The sequence below is a fragment of the Rhipicephalus microplus genome, chromosome 4 (genome assembly GCF_043290135.1).
Source record: "Rhipicephalus microplus isolate Deutch F79 chromosome 4, USDA_Rmic, whole genome shotgun sequence".
Classification (NCBI taxonomy): Eukaryota; Metazoa; Arthropoda; class Arachnida; order Ixodida; family Ixodidae; genus Rhipicephalus; species Rhipicephalus microplus.
Window position 1 is genome coordinate 30,171,480 of NC_134703.1, and position 15,954 is coordinate 30,187,433.

Sequence of the window (15,954 nt, forward strand, 5' to 3'; positions counted from 1 at the left end):
ACAATGACAGATCGCATGCTAAAACCCAACCAAACCTTCCATTACCAAAGCATGTGAACATGCCCGGCCACTCATTTAGTAACCTCAAAGTCACGATACTAGAATCGGGATTCCGCACCAGCCATGATCGTGAACTGCGCGAATTATATCTCATTCATAAATTTAACTCTGTTTAAGCTGGAATCAACGAAAACAAAGGAAAACACACCTGTCTTTCTCTAGATTAAGAACGATGATGCACTCGTTTCAAATTGTACCGCCTAAATCACGCCTTCTATGTCTGCCCTTTTTATTTTTATTTTTTAAAATTTATCTTCAATCAATTCACGGTGGCTTCCATTATACGTTCACATATTACTAAGATTGTTCTTATGCTGCCATGCAATGTCATTACACCACTGCGCTTCTACATCTCTTAACTACGTATAAGCATGGTATCACGTCGCAGTACACGTAAGGGAATCTTCAACCATGTCTTCAGTATGTGTGTACCCTTCATTTTTTGTCTGTTTTTGTTTTTCTAAAGCACATGACATTTTATGATGCGCATTGTAATGCTAACCAGCGCAGATGGCGCTGACCTGTTATTGAAAGGAGCTTTTAAAGCCATGTATGAACTCTTGTCACATTACTCTGACGAAGGCTGGTTCACCAGCTGAAAACGTTGCGTAAAGACGCTTCCGTGAAAGTTTCGTCGTCTATTTCTTGCATATATATATATATATATATATATATATATATATATATATATATATATATATATATATATATATATATATATATATATATATATATATATATATATATAATTTAGTCTTTCATGTCTATGTTTCCAAGCGAAGGCGTTAGTAATCCAAAAAAACTCCCAAGCATTTCCCCGAGGGTGAACATGGTTAAGTGCGAATACACGGGGTGATGCTATGAGGGGTATTTATTAATTCGCACTATTATATTTATTAATCACACTATGGTGCCTTTATGGTGTAATGGTTCCTGGGAATCGCAATTTGATCACACGGGGGAGTTTACGTTAACTCACTGGCGAATGCCAACGGATTTTAACTTTACTCCCCCTCACGACCCGCTCTCGACGGGAGACTGAGAGAGAAGGCGGGCGCGCGAGAGAGAGGGGTGCGCGCGCAGCTGCAGCGAGCGAGGAGAGCGGAGGGGCGAGCGAAGGGGGAGGGGGTATAAGGCTCGTTTTACTGGACGGTTGTGCCCTCGCGATCTCTGACGACAGCGTAGCTCTGGCCGACTGGGCTGGCCCTACGTCATCTCCTGACGCCGACAAGAGCTCTTGCAAGTGGTGGCCCGTCCTCGGACTTCTGTGTCCGTGTTTCCATCTTTCCTATCTCTCCTATCCATTCGATATGTCCTCACTCACTGTCCCAGCGCATCTTTCTCTCTCTCTCTCTCTATACCTTTAGTCATATCCTTTAATCCTTCCTCACCCCCATCCCTCGTGAGCTACTGTTGAGGTGTCGCACCCTGATGCAGACAGTTACGGGGCTCACTTTTCTCTTCTTTTCTCTCTTATAACCACTTCTCTCGCGTAACGTAGGGTAGTCATGTTACAGTACAGACGTCGCTTCCATAAAATTGTATGCAGCGTTAGTTGGTGTATTGCTAAGCCATAGCTTGCTGCGTCACAGGATTGCTTAATGTTTATTATAATGAAACGGATAGCCTCAAAACAAGATATGTCAGGCAACCGGTGACCCTTTCTATATGAACAGAGTGAGGCTAAGGGTCCTAATTCTATCTAATAATAATAATAATAATAATAATAATAATAATATCTAGAGCTTTACGTTCCTAAACATCGGGATTTATGAGAGACGCCGTAGTGGAGAGCTTCGGAAATTTTGACCATCTGGTGCTCTTTAACGGGCACTGATAAACGGGCCTTTACCGATTTCCCCTACATCGAAACGCGACCGCCACAGCCGGGATCGAACTCGCGACCTTTGGATCAGCATCCGAGCACCGAGGCGGACCTAAGGGTCTTAGCAGCACTTTTTTTTTTTGGCGTTTTCTACGCGCAGCCAGAAATTCTACCGCAGTTGACGTCGGTCAAGCCTCAGCACCAGAGATTGTCAGGAAACATTTGGCGTTATACGCTTATTACCAAATGTACCACTAAATAAAGTGGCGTATGTCAAACGGTACCCGCCAGTATGCGCCACAGGTTACTGGAATAAAAGGTTCCACGACTACGCGACAAGCATGTTAATCGCACCATGATGAACTGTCATGTTCGTCATCCACTCATGTTCTTCTACGCCTTGAGAATACCCAGGATTTGGTGGTTCAATATATAGAAACGGGCAGAATGCTCTCCTAATTCACAAAGATTAATATTTTCCACGGCGATTAATATTTTACACAGCCGTAAGCTAAAATGCGCCGTAACTATTTTATTCGTGGCTGCCCGAGTGAGCTATAAGCGACAGCCACATAAAGTGCAGCGTCCATGCGTGCACATTTCACCTCGATTGGTAGAGGTGTACGCATAGGGATCTCCATAAGCACGCCCTTGCAACTTGGGCAGCTGATGCAACTGTATGCACGATTCTTTGCGTGATTCAGTCGCTTTGGCAATATCGAAGTCCACCAGGTCCTGGTCCGGCGGGCAAGGGAAGTCAAGGCAGTCACCACAGGAGCCCAAGATTATAAACCCATGCAACCCTCCGACCTTTCAATATAAATATTTATCTCATGCAGGAAAGATCGACGCTGCATTATCGATGCTCACAGTCACGGCACCACAAACGAGCGTCTAGACCACAAATGGTATGAAAAAAAATGAATACAGTCAACGATAAGCGCATATTGTTCAGAAACGGGTCAGTGCTTGACCACTAGCCGCAGCTGGTCGCGTAAACGACGTGCCCGCGATGGACTGCTGGTGTCGGCGAGAGCGGGTGCACTTTCCGGTGGCGACGTTCCCAAGGGCAGGTCCGGAAATTGATCCAAAAGAACGCTCGACTCTTTCGTGTCCGGCAAACGCATCGCAAGGCACGCTGCCGTGACGCATAGTAAGGACACGAAGCCCAAGGGCACCGAAGACGTAGGCAGGATGCCCAGGTAGAGAGCGACGGGCGTGACGACGCTGGCTGCCGCAGAGAAGCACGTGCACAACGCTATGCCAGAGCAACGTAGTAGCGTAGGGTAGACTTCGGTTGTGTACAGGGTGCCGATGGTCTGCGACGCGTCCACGCTGACGCTCGTCACGAGCAGAAGCGCCACGCTGCGACCCACGCTGTCGTCAGCGAGATAAGCAGCTACGAAGCAGCAGGCGGCGGCCAGCGCCAGTGCGGATGACTGGGAAGCCCTGCGTCCGAGGTGTGCGGCGGACACTATTGCGAGCAGCTCGGTCGGGAACGAGAGTACCGAGGAAAGTGCGAGCAGGGCCGCAGGGTAGAAGTCCAGGTAGTGAATTTTCAGTGAGGCCGCTTGCGAAGCGAACGCTGTCACTGTCCAGAGGTAGCAAAGAATGATGCTGACCCTCCAGCGGCCTCGGACACGCAATGTGGCGAAGCAGCCGCCTTCGATGGCAGGTCCGGCCCGTTCGGCTTCGCGCCGCACGCGCGTCAGCTGCTGACGCACTTCGAACAAGTTCTCGCCATTGATCGTAGCCGCGTGCATGATGACTATTTCAGCATCATCTAGATGTCCCCGCGCCAAGAGCCAGCGAGGGGACTCATCCAGACGCGTGAACATGCGCAGCATCACGAGGTAAGGAATTATGCACACAACCTGTAGCGTGTACCAGCTGAACTTTGCCCACATCAAAGCGCCCACAATGATAGCTCCCAACACCTTTCCCAGCATTGCCGCCATGGAATAAAGCGTGCGAGTCTCGGGTGCCAATACTTCTACCAAGAGCACTAAGCTGGTGTTGAAGAGGGTGCTGGTGGCGGCACCTAGAAGGAAGCGCATGGCAAGGAAGCTGTTCAGGTTACTCGACGACAGTACCACCACTCCAGCCGCCTGCATCATAATTGTCGAAAATTGTATCACTGGCTTCCGGCCCAACCGGTCGGCCAGGGGCCCTGATGCGACTAACGTACAGATGGAGCCCATGACGAAGGCAGAGCAGCTGAACGGCAGAAACCAGGCGCGCTCACACACAAGGTCGAAGTCCTGGACGATGGAGCGTCCATAGGCAGAGGGTGCGTACTCCCACTGGGTGCATGGCACTGTGGCAACGCCTGAAGTATTGAGCTCTGCGTACATGCGACACTGACTGTAACGGCCGTCTTCAGTCCGTGGAAGCATCAGGTGCTTCCATCGCTCCACTGATAAGTTGTGCAAGTTGGTGGGCCTGGCGCACCAGTGGTCAACATCGTTCTGAACAATTTGTAGCGGCAACGTGTGAAAGGGCAGCACGAAGGCAGCTAGGAGGACGAAGTAGAACGTAGTCGTCTGGAAGGGCCCGTGCTTGCCGACAAGCTGTGAAGCCTGTTCGCGCCAACAGGAGCTGGTTCCCAAGCCCATATTTGTTGCTGGTGGCCATAGCGAAGGTAGGCTGAGGGAAGTGCGTGACAGGGAACGCCTACTTTGTACGATGGACACGCTATCCTGTAAGTCACGCAGCTCTTCTCGCCTATTGGGCTTCAACGGTTGGCCTCGCTTCCTCTGGTGTTCCTCGGACCCTAAACTGCCTGGTGCGATGTTCACATCTGTGCCAACGGTTTGCTGCTGCTCATGCGATGGCTGAATCATCTGTTGCAGGGAGGTGATAGAGGAGGAGCGCAGACGGGAAAGTGAGGGCGATAGAAGTTGCTGATCCCTTTTCGTCCAGTCACCGGATAAGGGCTGCGATCGCAGTGAACGCAACTCCATCAGCTGTCGCAGGGACGCTTTTCGTGTCACAGCCGATGGGTACGAGGCCCCCATTTCCAGTGTACGTTCGGCGCCCTGCGAGTTCGCGGGTGGTACTTGCTGACGCGGTAACGCTTCAGACGCTGAAGGGATCAACTGCTTCGGATACACCGAAGCCCGCAGCGTTCGAGGCGCTGGAAGCGAAGTGAGGGCTGCGGGCTCTGAGTGTGCGGGAGCAAAGACGCTCGTGGACGGGGGCAGAGGTGATGGCCCAACTGCAGCCATTGACGCCGACGCGGACGCAAGCGGCGGTGGCAACACCGAAGAGGACACGGTCGACGATGTGGGGGCTGCAGGTACCTGTGATTGAGACTGCACCGTTGGCCACACCGACGACTGCGATGGTGCCCGTGCCACCCGGGACCTATGATGCGACAACCTAGTCTGCTTCACAGCACTGCTGGTCCGCGACTCCTGAGAAGGCTTCGAGGGCTGCGAGGGTGGTGGCTGCCTTGGTAAGACCGATGGCGGCGTCCGGTAGTCCGAAACCCTCCGCCCCTTTTTGGAGCGTTGATGTCGCGTCTTGGAGCTCTTCCGTAATGTCGAGTTCTTGTGATCACTGGATGAAGCTTCTTGGTGCATTATGAAGCAATTAAGCAGCTCCTAGGCAATGTTGCTCGTTCAGTGCTCGTGCTTCTTCTGGCGTGCGGTCGGTTAACGATCTCGAGGCATTCTTTACGCTTCATCTTCCTCGTATTCTCACAACTGTCATTAAGACTAATTTGCAGTGAAGTCCCTTACAACGAAAATGAGTTACTATGGTGCTCGAAAGGGTGAGGGCAAACGTACAGACAACTCGAGCAAAATATATACATATATAGTGTAAAATGTTAATGGTAGGCAAGGAGGATCGAAGAAGCGGAAGCTACATGTAATAGGTATGCATGCAATGAAGTCGCTAAGTTTAAGGCTCACCTGTTACATGTTCCTCGCAGCAGGTGACAATTAATCGTTTACTGGAGCAAGGGTAATTACCTCGCACAGAACCACAGCGGTAGCGGGAGCGCAAAGCAATTCGAACCTCCCGGCACATCGCTAACAACATCAGTGCAACCAAAGTCCGCTAATGGTGCAACTTTTAAAATTAAATAACTTTACAAACAGCATTTGAATAAGTTCGATGTTGTTTGTTAGAGTAATTTTAAATGTTTAAATCATATAATTAAAATGCAAGTGAGCCTGCAAACATGTCTAGCTTGCAGCGCCCTCACTTTAAGTAGCAGTTTTTCACCAGTCCAAGCTGGCGTGGCCTGGCGGAAGGATAGCTCCCAGCTTTTGGGTGTTTTCGGTGTTAGGGCTCCGGGGGCCGAAACTCTACAACACCGATTTCACCACGAGCCACCCACGATGGAGGCCAGAAGAGCGGAGTTGGAACGGAAACGCCAGAAATTGGAGCAACTACGCATGGAACGGCTTAAGAAAAAGGAGGAAAAGGAGAAGAAAGACAGCAGGTTGAATGACGTAAGCCGTGGGTTTTCTCCCGTCTCTGATCATCTGCTGGGGCTGCCCAAAAACATGCCTCAGTGAAGGTGGGCCCCGCAGGCAGCGAGTCGGTACATTTAACGACACCTCGCAATGCGCGTTGCTGGCTGGGAGAGCGAAACGACTCGCGTGCCGGGCATCGGCATGATTGACATCTGCAATTGCCGCCGCCGCACCTTCGCCCGACTCCGTCGTCACTCAGTTGTTGTTTCATTTCCGCGGATGGTCTTGTTTCGCAGGTTGACGACGGATCGAAATCGAGATCGGACCATGCCATCGACCCGGATGAATTGTTATCGTCGTTGGGAATAACGTTGACGCGAGGTGAGCAGCGCCCGAACATTTGTCGATCTGTGGCCGCTTGCTGCGCGCCCGTGTCAAGCCCGTGCGGTTCCGTTTTTCCAGATTTGAGCGTGAGCAGCGTGTCGACGCCGCCCACTGGCTCGCCGAACGCGGGCAGCACTGCGTCCAGCCTCGACCACCAGTCTCTGCCGACGCAACAGGAACCTCAGCAGCAGCAGGCACCGGCCAAGGTTCAGAAGTGAGTGTGGTTTTGCACTAGGGGCCAGTGGCTGTGACAGCGACATCACTTTGAACGATCTGGCAAAAATTCCAGTTTCATAGGTTGGTTAGCGCAGCTGATCACTGCGGAGCGCTGTGTCCAGCAGCATTTGGAAATTGATTGTAAATAGCTCGGCATTAAGGTTTTTCCCTTACGATTTGCGCCATCTTCCACTTGTTTCATTTCGATCCTAATGTAATCGGTAGTGTATGTGTTCCTTGGTATGTTGCTTAATGTTCATATTTAATTATGCGATCCCACGTGTTTCTATAACATAATACTTCCTCATGTTTACATAGATACATGGAAGGTTCCCGTTTTCATATCTTCTTATGACCGTTCATGTGCTAATGGGCTTATTTCAAGACACAGGACAGTTGCAAACTAAACCTCTATTTATCAGTGAAAGCTTGACCATTTGGCCATTCTTGATTTGTTTTCTTTCCCCCCCCCCCCCTCTTCGTTGTTTCCGCACCATAAGGAAAAGTTTTATTTTCCGTGACTTGAATGCAGTAAAATGCTTGAATTTTTTAACAAACGAGGTTTTTTCATGTGCATTTCAACGTTTAATTTCTGACAGAAAATCTAAGCTGAGCATCTGTACGGTGCACCAGACCAACATACCACCCAGAGAGAACGTCACGTACAACAAGCAGACACAGACAGCCCCATCGGGTGAAAAGGATGGTGAGTATCATTTATTTGAATACTCATTTACCTGCAACCTATCTCTCTCTCTCTTGTTTTTCTTTGCTTGCTTTGGCCTGTTTGTTTTTTTATACCTGCTACTAATTTCTTCTTTTAGGTCTGTTTTTGCAGCTCTGTATTTTACAATTCCAGCAGCTTGCTTGAGCGCATGATTTGAGAATGGCGCCATAAACAGAGTCCTTCGTTTATTTAATCATGAAACCATTTCACAAACTCTGCAACAAAAAAAAAATGTCTCCATTGCCTTCTTTTTTTTACACCACTTTTGTTTTTTCTTTCTTCATGCAAAACTGATGTGGCCATTCTTCTAGTGCTCCATCATATCTTTGGCATGTCCAGCTGCACAGTGTGGGCACCTGAAAGCATGCTCTTCCCCATCACAATGCAGCAAACACCTGTGCAGCTCTCGTATTACCTAGTAGTATTACCATAGCTTGGCAAGGCTGCATTTTGAGGGGTGCATTTTTCTTCACGTTTACTTTTTGCCTAATATAGCCTTGGCTAGATGACAAAAGTGGTTATTTGTAGCTTAAAATTTTGGTTCAAGACCGTTATTTTACACATCTTGTTATTTGACATGCAGTAACTATTAACTTACAACCTAAAGTTTGTTCACATTACTTGCCCACCTAATATGCTATTATTCCTGAAAATACCTGCCTAGCAGAGAAAGCATACCAACGTTTCTCTCATGCGAGAATGTCATTGTACAACTACTTCCTATCTAGTCAGCCAATCCGTCCTGATGTTTTTTACTGCAGCCTTTCACGTTTTGTTCTCAAGTCAGACTTCAGGCCCCTCTGTATACATTCACAAAGCTCAAGAAGGCACTGCTCATGAGTGTCAAAAATCAGCACTATGGGCAAAAGACTGCGATATCTTCTGCCCAGTCACTATCTCCTGGCTCTTGCAATCACTTTACGTTCAGCATTATCCTCTACCGCCTTTTCTTTCATGATGTCCTTTTTTTCTCTGTCAGAATAGTTCTAGAAATAGTTAAAACATAGTTATAATCCTACTTTCGAGCACAGATCACTTCCAGCCCTTTTTTCTTCATGTTCATTTCTTGCAATATTGCATTTTTAGAGATTTCTTCTCTCTAACATGCTTTAGGTTCCAAGCACTGCTTTCCACACACCACTTGCCACTCCAGTACAACGTCTCTAGCTGTAGATTGTTTAATTAATGAATAATCACATCATAGAAAGTGTCATTCTCAGACACACTTCATATATATGGAGCTTTCTGGTGTTAAGCTAGCACACTGTCTTTCTATGTTTCGTGCCTCACTACTTGAACAAGTTGCTCTTGTTCAGTGTCGTTCTTGAGCCCTCTTGTGTATCGCGAGCTTTTGTTGACATTATCTTGTGTACCACAAGCGGTCTGAACTGTAGAGAGATCATTAAAAGGGCTGCTTGCACTACTCACAAGTGTTGTGTGGACGTCGTACCTTTTCCTGTTTATTGCTTGTTCCTTGCCAGCATCAAAAAAACACTGCTAGGCTCATTTTTTTTTCTAGTTATGAAAGACAGAGCACCATGTGTGAAACTACAGAAAACAATTATGTTGGCATTCTTTCCTATTCTTTCAACTAAAATTTATGTAATATTATTGCCACACATTCCTTCTTGCATTTATTGACTTAATGTGTGTATGGCTGGAGAACTGGTAAAGAAACACCAAATAAGCTTAGCATACTCTCACATCACGCAGTTGCACTGAAAATGGGTGCTGCCACAGAAAGCACTGCACTTGGTCATCTGACGAAGCGTTAGGTTTAGACGCCAAGTGGGTGAGCTGCCGAGTATTGGGCCAGCACACTCGACAATGGTATGAGGACAGTGTCTGCAATAGTTTCGCTGTCCACTGCAAATATCCCCCTGCACTGCCAGCGTTCATGGCTTAATGGTGCTTGTTTACAATTGTAAACGATGGTCAGTGTTAATTACTAAGATGTGATATTTGAAGAAGAAAATGGACCTAGTCTAGCTTCTCTGACGCTGACAGAAAATGACCTTTGCTCTTTGAGCGGACATGACTGCAGTGCATATGAAGGCATATACCCAACAACAGTTTCAGAGAAGCCAGTGAAGAGTTGAGTGCATTTTCGCACCCACAGCTGAAAAGAACGTAAAATATGCATTAGGACGCCACTCTTTAGCATTGCTTGTGCACTGTGTACATGGCATGTGCTCTTATAAACACACGCAATGTTTTCTCTGCTCTTTTTCCTTCTTCCTTTTTTTCTTTAACGCTGCCCGAAGGCTCTTTAACATCCTCACCTAGAGAGCACGGGCACTTTTTCAAGACCCGGAAAGGTTTGTTGCTCTGCTGTGGCCCATACTTTCACATTAAGTCTCTCTGTTCTAAGCTTCCTGTCTACACCGAGCTTTGTGTTTTTTCCGCTGCCATCTTACCACATACTGCCGTGTCTGCGTGGCAGTGCAGTGGTAAACCCGTCATTTCTTCATTGGATATGGTAATGGTAATTACTGATAATTGGTAACATGGCAATTAATATATGGTAACGAGTATTATTTAAGATAACAAAAGTTTATTTCTGTTTTGGATATGACTTCATCATTACTGGGTTCAAATAAATGCCACTAGCTTCAGCTTCTATTATCATACTTTCTTCTGGTCTTTTGCATGTAGCTGATCGCCTGAAATAGTATTGTTTACATTGAGCAGCGCCCGAACATTTGTTCGGGCATCTGTAAACAATGTAAACATCTGTAAACAATGGCACTGCAGATTTCAAGCAAGCATATAATATATATATATATTGCAGTGAAAGTGCTCATACGGGGTGGGGGGATGCAATTGTTCAGCAAGCAAACATCAGTTGGAGATACTGTTACTCATTTGGTCAGTAGAGACAACAGGCTTGCGCAGTTACAGTCATCAGCAAGTTTGACATGAATGCTCTGCAGCATGTCCTCAAACAGTTGAATTGACGGTAGCACCGCATAGCTTTGAGCTCTGTTGCCGAGATGTCACCATCGCATGCCGACATACTATCCAAGCATACCGAGGTATTATCTCGCAAATGTGACCAACCAAGTAGACGAAATCATGCTCCGGAGGGTATGTGTTAACCTTGCTGATGATGACTGTGCAAACAGTTGAAAGAAGCCACTTCTTCTTTAACAGCGTAATATGGGGTAGCGCTTACAGCTAACATGGAGAAGAACCTGAAAGACATGGAAGGAAGGAAATCATTCAAGTAGAGAGGGGAAAAAAAAAAGAAAGAAAAAAATGTCAACATTCACCAGCGAAAATTCTCGTTAATATGGTCTTCGTATTTGTCTGTCTTGTTCGATTTCTTGCACTGTTGCTATGAGGCACACTGCATAAAAAGTGAGGCTATAGCAACTAGTAATAAAAGAAATAACATTACATTGCTGCCCTCAAAAGTGCTCATCTGTGAAAGAGCAAGCTCTATATCTGGAAGCACAGACAAGCAGCCTTTTGCACAAAATTTACGATATCTTTGTTTACTACTGTAGATGTCGGTAGCTGTAAATTGTGATTTTAATTATATAACAGATGTCTGAATAAGCAAAAAGTTTCTTGGCCGTAAAGATGTAAATGTGAATTGGCATAGCAACCTCGCAAATGTTTCATTTTCGTTTTGTATTCAATAATACTTTCTTCTTGATTTGCGTACCGGTTGGAATTTTTTTTTCATTCACAGCATCAGAGCCAGCAGGAAAATCTGGTATGAGTGCTTTTTTTTTCTGCTTAATTGCTGCTCAGCATTGTTTTGTTCTTGTGAAAGTGGAGGTTGCTTGTGGTCGACTTTGTCTGTGTGTTGGAAAAGCGAGCAAAGGAATTTTTTTTTGTCATTGTATTCTATGTTTTAGGTCTCAGTAGCGTAAAATTGTTAACCAAATTCGCATACTTGTGCGACCTACATTTATAGTTACGAAAAAAAAAAGTAGATTAGTTGCTTGCTTTATGACAGGTTTTCTCGTTGCAGCTAATCGCAAGTTGTGCGTCTTTCCAGTGCTCTTGTGCTAGATTGAGTCGTGTTAGCTTGTTTATCTGCCTCTGGGCTCCTTTGCATATTGTGCATGGAGGATGTACAGAAAATTTTGGAGCAGAGGGAATTACCTTGTTGCTTCCTGTCATCACTGTCACATTTTGTTCAATTTTTTGGCATCAAATGTCCCATTGCATTGTGTTGCATTGCATAATTCATCTACAGAACCTCTACCAAGTTTATCTATTAGTATTTTATAGTCAATGGTTTTGGTATAGCTTAGGACAAGTGTTTGAGTAAGTTCACACATGAAGAGAAAATGACATTTGTTTAGAATAGTTGTAGATGAGAATGCTTGCTCTTGCTCTGTAGTGTGAGATGTGGTGCATAACCTCATGTGTTTAGTAGCAATAGCATGGTGAAGTTCCCGGCATTTTTTGCTCTTGGTTATGTGAGAAGGTTAGCCCGACTGAGTGATATTTAGGAGCAAGTGTTAGCAGAGTTTGCAAATGACCGGAAGGATTTCCACATCCAAGTTTATTACGTTTAATCAAGATAATGTAACTTGTGCATATACTGATAAAGGTCCAGTGCTTTCGAGGTTCTATATATGACAAGGTCTGAGAAGACATGAACAAGAAAAATGCACACTCATGGTCAATTTCGATTCTTGTATGCTTACCTTCAACGGCAGCTTAGAATGCTGAGGGGTTGCAGAGCTAAACCCCTGATTGCAACTTCGATTCTCAGCCTCTGTGGCTGTATTTCAATGGGGGGTGAGATGCATAATTCTTGCATAGTTGAAATTAAGTGCATGTCAAAGAAAACCAGGTGGTCGAAATCAATCCTAAGTCCCCTGCTACGATGTGCCTCATAATTATATTGTGGTTATGTCTCATGAAAACTCAGATAATAATAATTCTCTTCTTCGTTGTGCATATAATTTCAAGACGTGGACAAGAAAGATATGATAGCATGGTGACGCTTGGCTGACCGGCTAAGTTGTCAACCTCGTGCAGCTATGCGCATGTACTGTGTCAATATATCCAGTAAAGAGCAGAACGAGTCACAAGTGCATACAACTGAGTACATGCCTCTCCCTTGTCTTAATGTGCTCCTCAAGCCACTTCAAGACAAGCTTGACTTGCAGTACTACTAACTAGTGTTGAGGGGAGGGAGATGCAGGTCGGAAAAAAAAGTTTCGTCAACCTGTAGCCTAGGGTGATGAAATTTTTTTGGTGTATATATAAGCTTTTATGCTGATTTCAAATATATGTATAGTTTTATAGGAAGTAGCCTAGGGTGATTAAATTTTTTTGGTGTATATATAAGCTTTTATGCTGATTTCAAATATATGTATAGTTTTATAGTAAGTGGCACAGTTTTCATTTTTGGCCATGACAATGTGTAAAATATAGTTCATTTTGTACAAACATGTTATGCCACGAAACATTTACGGTGCCGAGCCATTAATGGCTCATATTGCTTCATGTTAACGGCAAAATCCAAATAACTACCAAGAAAGTGCGTATAAGCAATGTACAAAAAAATTGTTACGTGAGAATTTTTGGAATCCTCAGCCCATTGCTTGCTTTAGGCTCTTAATAATTATGCATGGGATATCTGTTTTAAAGAATATAACTGCGCCCTTCACTTTTTCGTCTTGATTTGGCTGTGAGAAGCACCTAAACCATGATGTATAAACTCGAGAAGTTCCCAAAAATAGATTTTGAGAAACGCATTTCAAAATGATAAGTCGAAACTTATTTACGCAATAAAGATATGTTTTTGGAGGGATTTCTTTCATTAATAGAGCCTTGCAAGTTATTTTGAGCATGGGGCTTTAGTGAACTGCTCATGCGAAATGCAATGGCAAGCAGCCAGGTGAATTTCTTGGGGACTGTAGACAATGAACTCTTTAGTTTTCGGTAGCCAATCTGAGCTGTTTAACCTACTTAACTTACTTCGAGTTCAATTACAATGTTCAGTTTATTTGTTGGGAAGTAGAGAAATTAAACTTGTGAAAGTAAATAAAAATAAAAACTGCATAATTTTAGAAAAACTTGTGTTTTTTAATGCGTGCTTTGCCTTAAATTTTTTATTGGTCCATTGTGAAGATGTGTTCTCTTTTGTTGCATGTTGTTGTACCTGAAACAATACCTTATTGAATTGAGGATCATTTTGTGTAAGTGCTTGGAGACTTAGGGCTCATTAGCAGTTATATTTCCAAAACCTGTCAGTCCAGGATGTGTCCTTAGCATGTTTCTGGAGCATCTTCTGGATCAGCAGTGGCTTTGCATCGTATGGTATCTTTGCTACATTCAAAGATGGCAGTTATACTCTCAGCTAGTGAATGCATTTCATAATGCAGTGATTGGAACAGCTGTGGTATAATTTTATTTCCTCTCTCTCCCTCTCTCTCTGCCCAAAGCTCACCCACTGGATTACTATGGTAAGTCTTGCATTATTCTAAACCCACCGCTGTGTTGTCTTGCGTTTTCTGCGTGCTGGGGTTCTCATGCAGAGAGGCTATATAAATCCCGCTTGCAAACATTCCTGGCTGCAAACAGTGCCATGGCAAATGATGCATCTCACTTGCGGTTTTTACACACAAGCATGCATGGACTCCTTTGCTCAGTTTGTACATTGAGCTAGCAACATGAGCCATCTTTGCAAAGTTGCATTGTTTCAATTGAACAACTTAAATCCAATTAATAATGTGCATGGTATTAATTTCCAAGTCTTCTATACTTCTGCCTGCTCCCTGTTGGGCCTGGCCTTCATTCTCCCTCCTTTTGTCATTTATATGCTTAGCTTAGCCAATTGATATGGTTGATAAAGATCGCAGTGCATTACCAAGGTATAAGAAGCTGAACTAGGCAGGTGTTGACAACTTTCTCTGTACAGCAACAGTGCAAAAATACCATGTTTTATTTGGCAGTCATGGGAAATCTGAATATTTCAGGAAATTTGTCATTTCCAGAAATTAGAACACAGGGGTGCGAGGGAACAGATCATTTTTACCCAGGTTGCTCCCGAGTTGCAGAGAAGGGGTGCCTGCAGTGGTTATGATTAAACCAGTGGTATGCAAGACAGAAGCTAAGTCATCTAACCGAATTGGTCATATAAACCGTTAATGGTGTCTTTCACTGGCCGTGTGACGATGAGCTCTGTGTCCAGTGCAATTGCAGTCCTACCGGTAGCATTGACAAAAAATTTGGTAGGCATTATAATAATGCTCGCTACGAGATCTCTTCATTGTGCCTTAGCTATAGAATTGCTGAAAGTGTTCAAGAAATTGCAGAAAATTTTCAGCTACCTTCCTTCGTGCCAGCTTTCGTAATGGTATTCTGCTGCTGAGACAAAGTTGCAGCTTTGATTCCCAGCCACAGACCCTGCGTTTCCATGGAGGCTGGGTACGAAAATGCCTGTATGCACCCGAAAGAATTCTAGGTGGCCACTAACAATAAAAAGCCCTCCATTATGGCCTCCTCCAGAATTATCTTTTATCGCTTATTTTTTAAATTAGGGAAAATGGGAGAGGGGCAGGTTTTTGTGTTACCTTCAAGGCGTATACTGCCTTGGTGTTTTCTCATTACCATTCTTTTTGTGATGTGAAGATGTGTGTATCATGGAAGAAATGTTTCGGAGCCTCCGAACGCCATAGAAGCTTTTCTGCAGCTGGTGTCAGGTTATTTTTCCAGGAGCTTAAGTTGTTGTGACGTCACGTCAAAGGATGTGGTCACATGGGAGCAGGACGCTGCCACATAGTGACACTCAGTTTAGCTCACTAGATTGCTTGCTATGCTGCAACATTAGTCTTTCCAACAAGCAGCAGCATACCACATGACTTTGCAGCTTCTATGTCTCCATTGGCCAATTGCAATACTTCAACAATGAGTTAATGCACTACTAGAAGAGGTAAACAGTAGCTGTCATCTTGCTGGACACACTAGTGGACTCTTCATCTGATGGCTCAGTAAGCTTGTATGAGATGTTGCTTTTTGAATGATCTTGCTTGTAAAACTAGCTAAGTGGTTGTGAGATGCATAGTGATATTGTTAAACCTAAACACAATCCACCAAACTGGTGGATGTGATTGCATTTTTATTGGTTACTCATTTAACACTAAAATGTTCCTTGCTGGGCACCTGGGCTAGTAAACTACTCCTATTCTTTTCATTCTCATTTTTTACCATGTGTGCTAAGCTGAAATGTATGATTGCAGATAAAAGTAAATGTGTCTATAAACATTTCTGTACCCTTGTACTGATTAGATGGCTTTCTGATGCTGTGCTATTAAGATTTACACTTGTTCAGTAGTTTGTTT

General features: G+C 44.8%; 1 protein-coding gene across 20 annotated transcripts in view; it reads left to right on the forward strand.

Moving 5' to 3' along the window:
• The first annotated feature begins 6,119 nt into the window (after positions 1–6,119).
• LOC119171813 (dynein, cytoplasmic 1, intermediate chain 2a-like) overlaps positions 6,120–15,954 on the forward strand; it is a 47,206-nt gene continuing 37,371 nt past the window's right edge. For 9 of the 20 annotated variants that reach the window (XM_075892420.1, XM_075892422.1, XM_075892428.1 and 6 more), the window contains exons 1-6: positions 6,121–6,348; positions 6,609–6,693; positions 6,775–6,910; positions 7,512–7,618; positions 11,337–11,360; positions 14,056–14,076. In XM_075892420.1, coding sequence (XP_075748535.1) covers positions 6,235–6,348; positions 6,609–6,693; positions 6,775–6,910; positions 7,512–7,618; positions 11,337–11,360; positions 14,056–14,076 — 487 coding nt within the window. In that variant the 5' untranslated portion in view covers positions 6,121–6,234. Of the gene's footprint in view, positions 6,349–6,608; positions 6,694–6,774; positions 6,911–7,511; positions 7,619–11,336; positions 11,361–14,055; positions 14,077–15,954 lie in introns of all 20 variants that reach the window. The other 11 variants (XM_075892421.1, XM_075892429.1, XM_075892433.1 and 8 more) reach the window with 3 other exon arrangements.